The 11,882-nt window shown below is 35.0% G+C and overlaps 1 protein-coding gene across 1 annotated transcript; it reads left to right on the plus strand.

Annotated features, from left to right (window-relative positions):
* The first annotated feature begins 2,519 nt into the window (after nucleotides 1–2,519).
* On the plus strand, nucleotides 2,520–11,122 carry LOC140447051 (uncharacterized). Its single transcript, XM_072539637.1, has 2 exons — nucleotides 2,520–2,863; nucleotides 9,766–11,122. Exons 1-2 carry the CDS (start codon nucleotides 2,632–2,634, stop codon nucleotides 10,494–10,496), a joined length of 963 nt encoding a protein of 320 aa, XP_072395738.1. The 5' UTR covers nucleotides 2,520–2,631; the 3' UTR covers nucleotides 10,497–11,122.
* Nucleotides 11,123–11,882: the final 760 nt, after the last annotated feature.

The following is an 11,882-nucleotide window of genomic DNA, read 5'->3' on the forward strand; positions in this document are numbered from 1 at the left end:
ACAAATTTTAAACAAAGAACTTTTTCTGTATTTATAAATAATACTTTATTACTTACAATTATAAGAGTATTAGCACTGTTATTCTATGGTATTAGTATATTCTAAGTATATTGTAAGTAATGAAATATTTAACTTTTGTCAATATCTAATCTTAATAAATTTTCAGTTTTCTCCTGATGAAGTCACAAAAGTGTCACTAAATATTGAGATATACAACAAATAAAGTTTTAAAATTTTTTATTTGTAATTCCCATTTAAAACTCCTAAATATTTTATGTATTTCGATCCATATATTTGATCTTTTTTATTTATATTTAACGAATTAAAAATTGGCAGACAACTTTTGTATATAGCAAAAAGTAGATGAGTACCTATTTAGTTTTTTTCATAATTTAATGTAAGTTTGTTTATTTGCAACCATGTTTTTGCAATTTTGAAGTCTTGTTCTGTTGGAATTTTAAGATTTTCCCAATTATCGGTCTAATTATGTTTCCAACAATTTTTAGTTTGAGCATTTTAGTAATTTCTTTGTTTCGTTTAAGAGCGTAGACGCAAAATTTCGGGCCAATGCTTTTTAACATTTTTTTGGAATCCTGAGAAAACTAACAAATATTTTTGTAAAATTTAAACACAGAATGAAAGATTACATTATTACCGAGGGCCGAAAGTCCCTTAGAATAAACAAAAAGTTTTTTGAATGAGATATTTGAAATTAAAAATTACACTAAATTTTCTCTTTTTTTTCACCCCTGTAACTTATTAAAATAAACATTATAAAAGTTTTCGGGGACTTTTGGCCCTCAGTAATAATGTGGTCTTTCTAATTCGAAAAAAATGAATACATTTAAAAAACATTTGCCCCAAATTTTGCGCCTACGCTCTTAAATCAAATATTCTCGTGTATAAAACCCTCTATATATTTTTATTTCTTAAAAATACTATATTCGTATTGTTGTCTTCGAGCGCGCCGACATTTGGCCACCATCTGTTGATTTTTTGACCTGAGCCTTCGGAGACTTGCGTCTTTCAATAAAAGAAATAGCACTGACACCAAATTTAATGTTTTCATTTTGAACTAGGTATCCCTTGGCAGACCAAAGTTTATTTTTTTATAGCTCGGACAGACACGTCGGCGTCGGCTTACTGTTCGAAAGTCAAACCAATACTACATATTATGTAATTAGTAATAACTAATAATAATTACAAAGCAATAGTAATTACCTGTTATTATTCTTAGGAAATCTAAATAAACTTATTCCTTTTCCTGTCACAGATGAACATCCGCGAATCGCACAAATATATCCAGACATTTTAAATATAAATTAAACTTTTAACTATAAACTATAACTATAAACTTATATATTTAACTATAAACTATAACTATAACCTTTTAACTATAAATAAATTATATAAAGGGTCAAATGCACTTGTTGTGTCGAGTATTTACCATAGACGCCTACGGACTATCGAAAACAACCAGAATTAAAGAATAAGCACGTGTTTTTGACAGTAATACAACCAGAATCGGGCATGCGTATACAAAAATGGTACACGCTTTTGGACCGCTATGTCGCTTCTATGTGTCTCTGTTATTCTAGGGTTAGAGTTCAAATTTTCCTAATACAGCTAATAATACGAAACCCAAACGGAACTGCTCGATCTTTCATAGGCGTCAACATGGTATAATCAAAAAATATAGACGCTTAGCGTCTATATTTTTTGGTATAATAATCAGAAAAATGTAATCATCATTATATAGGGAATTTTAGAATTATATTGATTAAATAACAAAAACAATTGTTATTATTATTAATATAAATTTTCTGAAATAACTCTTAAAGTCTAATATTCCACAAAATAATAATTTTAATTAAATATATTAGACAATTGTACGCAACTGATATGGGAATACTTCAAATTTTAATGACAGTTCAGCGTGTGGCAAAATTGTTTAAAGTGTTGCCGCATTTTTAGAGTCAGAATTTTGTTTATGTTTTAATTTCTTACACAATTTGATCACAATATATTATATATTAATAAATTGTATTTATAAATACATATTAAATTTAGATTAATAGCTTTAAAAACTAATTATTGTTGTTTATTGTGATTGTGCTATGCCAAAACAACTAAATGGTCTGTAGAAAGCTGATAAGCTTTCATATAAGATAAATTATTTTGAACAAGAAATAATGGCGGGACGTATTTACTATTCATGCTCTAAAAGAGGTAAGTTTAAACTTTAGAATATATAATTCTGTATTAAAATGTTTTCTTATGTATTTTAGAGTATTGCAACAGTCTTAAAACTGAGTGTATTTACTGTTAATATAACAGTTTGACAAATAGTTGACATTTTAAAAATTCCTCACTTATTAGCTATTCTGATGTTTTGGCAACGCTGTGGGGTTCTGTCGTCGTAAATCTTAAATGACGTGCAATCATTTTTATATGAAAAATTCTATACATAATACCAACGAATATAGACGCATAAGCGATAAGCGTCTATCTTCATCTTCGTTGGTATTATCATAGAATAACCGAACACACATTTGGTAAATCTCTAAATCTGTAACCTGTAACATTATTATTGTTACAGGTTACAACAGTAACAATACCTAGTTTCATCAAATGGAAATAAAACAAGAATTTACTGGAGATACTTGTAAATTAGAGATATATTCTAATAAGGTTGATGATTCTTTTTTAGACAGGTTTAAAAGTGAAATCAAAGAGGAGCCCATTAGAGAAAGTACACATGATACATTTGACTATCTAGACCTAAAGGAATTCTCCATAAAAACTGAAATAGATGGTGAAAATAAACTTGTACAATGTGAAGAAAAACAAGCAAAGACAAAGGGTAAGTAGCTAAACAAGAAGTCATCTACCTTAAGGCGGGGGAGTAGTATACCTTTTTTGTGTGTGTTTTTTTTATTATATAGTAAGTATAACTATTTAAGAGTATCCAGTTAAAATGTCAGAGTGATTGGAGTAAAATTGATGGAGTTATAGGTATTTACGAGTGAGGTGAGTGAGTGTGGTATGTGAGTGAGTGAGGTAAGTGAGCTTGATGAGTGAATGAGGTGAGTAAGCACTGACATAGAAATTGGAACAAGTTCAGTTACAAGTTCTCATACTTATACACTTGTGTTAGATAACAATCGAATTACTAATGATTTCATTTTAAATATACTTACAATTTAAATCAGAACACAGGTTAATAACAAAGAATATAGACACATATGCCTCTATATTCTTTGGTGTTAACCTAAGGTATTCATTTTTCTTTGCTATAGATTATTTTTATTGGCCAAATATTTGTATAAATAAAATCTTACAAAAGAATATTGATCAGTATCGAACAAGGAAGAAAAATTTTAACAATATAATAATTAAATACTTAATCTAAATAATAATTAAAAATATAAAATGTAGAGAAAAACAGCTGAAGTTCTAGGAATGCTGTTTGATTCTCTTAGAAACATGCAACATCTTGTTTTCGTTTTCTTGTTACAAATTTCATTTTATAATGCATTTGAAATTTTCAATGCAGTATTCATTTGACCATCGACAAGTACACATTGTATGGATAGCTAATGAATTAAGCCATAATTACGGTAATTATGGTGTATTAAAAACCAATTGTTATTAAAATTTGAAAGTTTTTACTGCAAAATTTAAATCCTATTGTGATAAGATATAAACCTAGTGAACCTAGTAAAGGTCCAGGAATTTGTAAATGAGATGAGGGTGTCATCGAAAAAGATTGACATGAATGGAAAACCTTGAGATTATGAAAATGAGTGAACAGAAGAAGTAGAAGAGACAATTAATTTAGAGAAGGACGATTAAGAGAATTGGGAAGAAATAAATTTTTGAAAGCAAATATATAAATGAAGAGATAGAAGTGGTTATTTTTTATGAAATAGAGGAAAAGAATTATTATGAAGTAAATGTGGTAAATGTACTTTGCAGTGTCATCGTAATTTATAACTGGATCATCTGTTGACAAAAAACCAAAAAGGTCACAAGGTCCCCAAGTTTCCCTAGGTCGCCATGTCGAGATATTGTTCATTTTATGGTTTTTTCAGATTTTAGAAGCAAAAAAAGATGAATTTTTTTAATTTCCGAAAAAATTTTGTTAACATTTGACCAATTTGATGCTGTAAAATTAATTATAACAACAAAATGGACAATATCTGGACGTTGCGACCTAGTAATTTATCTATAAAAGAAGTGTGCAAAATTTGGGAAGGATCAGTCATAAGTTTTTGAGATACAGAGAACACAATTTAAAAAAATTATTCTGAGACAAACGTTTTTGTTTTTTTATACTCTCCCAAAGGAAAGAAATGTAAACTAATATCTTTTCTTTCCTCCTCTACTTTTAATAACAGCTTCACATCGCCTAGGCATGCTAGATATTAAGCTGGCTTCATTCGTCTATGGAGTTTCAAATATCAAATATATATATATATATATATATATATATATATATATATATATATATATATATATAAATAAATATAGAAAAGACTATTCGCTTATACATATTTTGTCCTATAGGGCTCCTCAGAAGCTCTCGTTTTGAGTATAAGAAATCAATTCTGGGAGATAAATTGATATGTTGTGGAATACATATTGTAGATCCCCCTGTCAGTACATTTACCGTCTGTTATGTGACAATTACCTGAATTTTGGTTTCGAGAACTAAGAAGTCTTCAGATTTTGACCATTCATGTTAATTTCTCTTGTAAACTGCAAGATTGCAAAGATTCGGCTATGCCTGAAATACAGAGGGCGGAGAAATTAACATGAGGGCCTTTGAATTGAAGCAGGTTAACATATGCACAGATAGTCAAGCAGCCATTGGGGCTGTCATAAGCCCTAATCTGGACCCTAAGCTAGTGTGGGCAACCTCTTTAGTTGGGTGGGCTCTTATTCTGCTTGATGTCAAGAATGCCTTTAATACGGCATCATGGGAAAAAATCATGTCCAGGCTGAGAGAATTGGGCGTTAGTGAGTGCCTGGAGATACTTTACTGACAGGTTCATAATAGAAAAAGATACCAGCATCAGTTTGTCGCAGGGTGTTCCGCAGGGTTCAGTACTAGGTCCCATCCTCTGGAATGTCCTGTACGACGGGGTGTTGAGGCTACAGATGCCAAGGGAATGCACTCTTGTAGCTTATGCCGATGATCTCGCACTGGTTGCGAAGGCGAGTCAGAAAACGGACATGGCTAATGCGGCTAACACAGACCTGCGTCGAATTAGTAGGTGGATCAGAGAGAACGATCTACAGCTAGCGCCTCAGAAAACTGAGGTGTTAGTTCTCAAAGGGAGCCGGGAAAAATCCTCTCTTTGCTTTATAGTGGAAGGTGTGGAGGTTGCACAGGTTAAATCGGTTAAGTATCTGGGAGTCTTGTTGTCAGAAGGACTAAGGTTCGGAGTACACATCCAAAAGACGGTAGAGAAGGCGAACCGAAATCTGGAGGCGTTGATACGGCTGATGCCAAACATTAGAGGCCCAGGAAGCACCAAAAGAAAGGTGTTAAATGGAGTTTTCCAGTCGGTGGTAACCTACGAACCTACCTAACCGAATAAGGCTTAGCCAAATAAGTACCCGCGGATCAACTGAGGACATGACATTAGGCAGCAGTAATGTCATTACTGGATTAAGGCTGTGGGAAAATAAAAAAAAAATCCTGTAGGCTTAATTCTAGATACTCACAGGCGCCACTCGCATTACGAGTCAATCGGTTGTGACACTGCGATGGGGAAGGCAACGGGAAACCACCCCATAAATAGTCCCTAGTTCATTCATCATGGTTAATGTAAACCAATTTGGAGAAGATACTGATCATGGACTTCGGATACCAAGATCCGGCAGGGGAGGAAGAACACAAAAATGTAAGGCTTCCCAGGTCGTCAACCCACGAAATCCTTACCAATATTTAAACACTAATAAAGATAAAGTGTGCACGTGGAACGTTCAAAAAATCTGTACTTGGAATGTTCGAAGTATGTTTGAAGGGGGAAAGATACACAACACCATTCAAGAAATGAAAAGACTAAATATCGACGTGATGGGAATCAGCGAGATGAGATGGCCAGGCTCGGGACAGTGCTGTGTGGATGAGCATATGGTATATTATGCGGGAAACGACAAACCACATCACTGGAATGGCGTAGCATTGATTCTGAGCAAAAAGGTCGCTGGGGCTGTGATCAGCGTGATACCTCTCTCTGACAGGGTCATTCTGATGAAGCTGCAAGGCAGACCCGTTAATACGAACATCATTCAAATTTACGCTCTAACATCAGAAAAACCAGAAGAGGATATCGAGGAGTTCTACGCAATTGTACAAAAAGCACTAAAATACACCAAGAAGAACGAGCTAACCATCATCATGGGTGATTTCAATGCCAAAGTTGGCAAAAGCAGTGTAGAAGACATCGTCGGACAACACGGCTTAGGCGAGAAAAACGAAAGAGGAGACCGACTCATACAATTTTGCCGTGAAGAAGATTTTACCATTGCTAACACGTGGTTTAAACTTCCCCCGAGACGACTTTATACGTGGAAGTCACCTGCAGATACAGCCAGCAATATCATCAGAAACCAGATAGACTTTATTCTCATTAACAAAAGATTCAAGAACAGCTTGACTTCGGCGAAGACCTACCCAGGAGCAGACGTCTCATCGGACCACAACCCATTAGTGGGCCAGATAGAACTCAAACTAAAGAAACTCATCAAAAATAAACCTAAACAGAACCTGGATTATGACACTCTAAAAGACCCCGTAGTTCGTCAAAACGTGAGAGATACAATGAGACAAAAACTAGAAACGGCTCAACAACAAGAACAGAGTGTAGAACAAAAATGGAGTTATATCAAAGACGTCATGCTGAATGCGGGAAAAGAACATCTGGGAAAGAAAAAAAGAGTAAAAAATAAAGAATGGATGACTGATGACATTCTACAGATGATGGAACAAAGAAGATTAATGAAAAACAGGGACGCGAAGAAATACCAAGAAACCAACCAGACAATTAAAAAAGAAATACGAAGAGCCAAGGAGACATGGATGCAAGAAAAATGTAAAATAATCGAGGAGCTCCAAGAGAAACACGATCATATAAATATCCACCGAAGGATTCGTGAAGCCACTGGTCAATACAAGAGGAAAAACACACACCTCCTCATAAATAAAGACGGTAATCTGGCGACGACAGTGTATGAGAAGTTGGTTACCTGGAAAATATATATCGAAGAACTTTTCTGGGACGACCGCGGCAACCTTCCGGAAATAAATTGCATGACAGGACCGTCAATTCTAGAAAGCGAGGTAAAGGCTGCTTTACAACAGTCTAAGAATGGTAAGGCTACAGGTCCGGACGAAATACCCGTTGAACTTATTAAGGTGATGAGTGAAGTGAGCACGAAGGAGTTAACTGAACTGTTCAACGTCATATACGATTCAGGTAATATCCCAGAGGAATGGCTATTGTCAACATTTGTAACGCTACCAAAAAAACGATCTGCGAAAACGTGCGAAGATTTCCGAACTATCAGTCTTATGAGTCATGCACTTAAAATTTTTCTTAAAATCATACATGCCAGAATTTACAAGAAATGCGAAGAAAATGTCGGTGAAATGCAATTCGGATTCCGCAATTCTATGGGTACACGTGAAGCACTTTTCACCTTACAAGTCCTACTTCAGAGATGCCGCGATGTCAGTTGTGATGTCTATATTTGTTTTATTGACTACGCCAAGGCATTTGACCGTTGTCAGCACCAGAAGATGGTCACCGCACTACAAAGAGTTGGATTGGATGAGAAGGACATTCGGATCATCATGAATTTATACTGGAACCAGCGTGCTCAAGTCAAGGTCGAAGACCAGCTGACCGACCAAGTGAAGATCATGCGAGGAGTAAGACAAGGATGTGTGCTATCGCCGACTCTTTTCAATATATACTCTGAGGAGATTTTTAATGAAGCCCTCACAAACCTAGACATGGGAATCCGAGTGAACGGTTAATACATCAATAATATCCGCTACGCCGATGACACTGTGTTACTAGCAACCAGCCTAAACGATCTGCAGGCCTTACTAGACCGAGTGCGAACTGTGAGCGTAACATACGGACTGAACCTTAATATTAAGAAAACTAAATTCATGGTTGTCAGCCGTACAAATTTAGATCCCGGGGCACTAATGGCGGGTAGCGAAGAGATCCAGAGAGTCGACAGATTCACTTACCTCGGAACTACCCTCAACGTACAATGGGACTACGCTCAAGAGATTAGATCCAGAATTGAAATGGCACGGTCTACATTTATTAAGTTGAGATCCTTGCTGTGCTGCAGTGATCTTAGTTTGGGAACCAAGATGCGAATAGTGAGGTGCTACGTTCTTCCAGTGTTACTGTATGGAGTTGAAGCCTGGACACTGACGCAAGCCACTGAAAAACGAATCGAAGCCTTCGAGATGTGGATATACAGAAGGATACTAAAAATATCTTCTGTGGACCATGTCACCAACGTTGAGGTCCTACAGCGCATGACAAAAGAAAAAGAAGTGCTTAATTTAATTAAACAACGTAAGCTTGAGTACCTCGGCCACGTGATGCGGAACGAAGAAAAATATCGAATTCTTCAACTTGTTATGCAGGGTAAAGTATTTGGCAGAAGAGGACCGGGACGCCGTCGTATCTCGTGGTTGAAAAATCTCCGACAATGGTTTGGGATGACCTCAGCGGAGCTGTTTCGCAGAGCAGTCAACAAAACCATGATAGCCTTGATGATCGCCAACATCCGGACCGGATAAGGCACTGAAGAAGAAGAAGAAGGTAACCTACGCTGCAGGAATCAGTTCAGAGTGAAAACAGGTTTTGTCTTCACCGGCATATAATGGAACTGTTTCATGGAGACTTGAGCTGCAGACTCTATAGCAGAGAACCTGAAACAGTCAACTATTGCATATTGACAATCTTGCATGACTGCAAGGTATTAGATTGCAGGGGGCAAACACTTTTTGGAGACAACCAGGTGACTCCAAAATTGTATGGTATCCATCCACTAGACCTGTATAAGTTAGTACAGGATTCCAGAATTCTGGAATGGGTATCATTAAGGAATGGAAGATGTACAATATGCCAATTAGCTGCAGTACATCCGGTTTATAACAGACAGCCTCCAGGAAAAAAAGACATGGCCCATGCTTTTAACTCTGTAACCTCTCATCTCTCCTGCCACGTTGGAAAGTGTAGAGTGTAGCACACATCTCCCTTGATTTAGAACTCGTCCATATTACAAGATCCACTTATCTGCATATGCTTATATTTGGGTACATTTTTTAAAAATTGTACCTCTAACTGACTTCATGCTATAAGGAATAGTATGAAATGAAGGAGTAAGGTTAATAATGTCCAGATAGAACTTCTGATGTAGCAACAATGATGGTGATGTGATGATTGATGTTAAAGATTTAGTAAAGAAGTATTGTATTATGTAATTTAATAGCTGTGATTAATTTATATATTTTACTGATTTCCAAAGACTTACTTAAAACAAAGGTACAACATATGCATCTACAAGACAGAAACAGGTGCCTAAAACATATTAAGTATATTATTGGGTAGAATTTTGCTATCTGCAAAATCATTTTATTATGTTTTACCTACTTTTTTTATATTTTTGTGAATTTATTTATCTCTTGTAGTAAATGTTTATATTTGGTTTGTATTTTAGGTTTTACTCAGGAGGAGAACAAAGTGGAAATAATGGAAACATCGTTTAAACATTCATCCCACAAAAGACACTATATGAGTCGGCACGCTGACGGGAAAACCGTAAATACAAATATAAAAGTTCAGACTAGACAGGGGCGTTACAAATGTGAAATTTGTTTCAAACAGTTTCTTTGGAAATGTACTTTAAAAATACATTTGATGACACACACTGGAGAAAAACCTTACAAGTGTGAAATTTGTTTTAAGCAGTTTTCTGTAACAAGTATTTTGAAAAAACATTTGAGAATGCACATTGGAGAAAAACCTCACACGTGTGAAATTTGTTTAAAGAGGTTTATTGAAAAAGGGGATTTGAAAAAACACTTGAGAACACATACAGGAGAAAAACCTTACAAGTGTGAGGTTTGTTTTAAGCAATTTATTCAAGCATGTCATTTGAAAAGACATTTGAGAGTGCACACTAAAGAAACACCTTATAAGTGTGAAATTTGTTTTAAGAAATTTATTCAAGCATGTAGTTTGAAAACACATTTGAGAATGCACACTGGAGAAAAACCTTACAAGTGTGAAATTTGTTTTAAGAAATTTATTCAAGCAGGTAATTTGAAATCACATTTGAGAATGCACACTGGAGAAAAACCTTACAAGTGTGAAATTTGTTTTAAGCAGTTTTCTCGAACAGATACTTTGAAAAACCATTTGAATGTGCACACTGGGAAAAAACTGTAAATAAAAAAAATAGCTTTCGAAAAAAAAAAACCGATTGTGTGAACCAGCGATTCCTCTTGTACTGAGTCAAACAATCCAAGGTTTGGCAAATTGCTCTCTTTGTGAACTTAAATACCAAAAAAAGAAAATTAAACGACAGTAATCAGCTATATAAAACTTAACAAAGGAGTGTCCATGTAGAGCAGTGTTTCCCAAAACTTTTTGCTCTGTAGACCACTTGTCGAAATTTTTAATTTGCGTAGATGCCCTAATGTCAAATTTTTTGAAATTCGATGTGCTCAAGTCTGTTCAAGAAAAAACTTATAGTATAGTCGGTAAGGTAGCCTACCTATTTGCCTCCCACTGTTATGACAGCGGAATCTGATCGATAGGGAGGAGCGCTTGATGTGACAGTCAAACAGAATTACATACTTAAACCACGTTTCAGTACGTCGCTGCCATTATAACGTGGGTATATAGAAGGACGTCTATAGACGTCAAAATATTGTGGTGTCACATAAATCCCAAACACCAAGACTTGAAATGAATTTTTGTTAGCAGATCTGATACATTGTTTTCCAATTTGATGTTTTGTTTATTTAAATTTTTGTATGGGCAATAATTGAAAAATAAAAACATCTGTTTAATTTGTATTTTATTTAAAATGCATAAAAAGATAAATTTTTTTCTGTTTATTTATGATTGCACAATCTGGTCAGAAATGACCAATAAGCAATTTTACTCTATCCTAAATTACTAAAGTTGCTTTAAATCAAGAGCTTACCCTATGACGTTTTCTTAATCTAATCTGATAAATAACGTACTAATGTTAAAATGCACCACGCGCACAAGCAGCATGCCCTGCTCTTTCTCTGTCACTTAAACTAATTCGAAGGGTCCTCTTCAGTCTTCTAGTTAGCCCTGTGTTGTCAAGAGCTAGATTGCTTCAACATTCACATGGCTATGGAGTCGTATTCAGCCGTCTTCTTGATCATCGTAGCCACAGTTTCCATACCCAGGTCCTTATGGAGGTCGCTGTTCCTCACGTACCAAGGAGCATTCACAATGTTTCTCTGAAAACTTTATTCTGAAATTTCTAAATTATATATACATATATATATATATATATATATATATATATATATATATATATATATATATATATATATATATATATTACATTTCTTGGCACACCCCCAGAGTTGGCTAGTCCAACTAGGTCGTAGTATTTGTTTATAAAGTTAAAGCTTGTTTTATATAGATAGATGAAATAATACACAATTCATGCTTGCTGTTACCTAATGAGAGGGATGATTCTGATGCTCTGGCACAAATAATTCATTCGTGATAAAAATATATCAAAAACTTATACGACAGTCCCAAATGCAGATTAAAAAAAGTATAGCT

This window comes from Diabrotica undecimpunctata, chromosome 7, assembly GCF_040954645.1.
Source record: "Diabrotica undecimpunctata isolate CICGRU chromosome 7, icDiaUnde3, whole genome shotgun sequence".
Taxonomy (NCBI): Eukaryota; Metazoa; Arthropoda; class Insecta; order Coleoptera; family Chrysomelidae; genus Diabrotica; species Diabrotica undecimpunctata.

What these genes read in the sequence shown, in the direction of transcription:
- LOC140447051 (XM_072539637.1), top strand. Translation starts at nt 2,632, where the DNA reads ATGGAAATAAAACAAGAATTTACTGGAGATACTTGTAAATTAGAGATA. An exon ending in AAAACAAGCAAAGACAAAGG is followed by an intron (nt 2,864 to 9,765) that starts GTAAGTAGCTAA and finishes TTTGTATTTTAG; the next exon opens with GTTTTACTCAGGAGGAGAAC.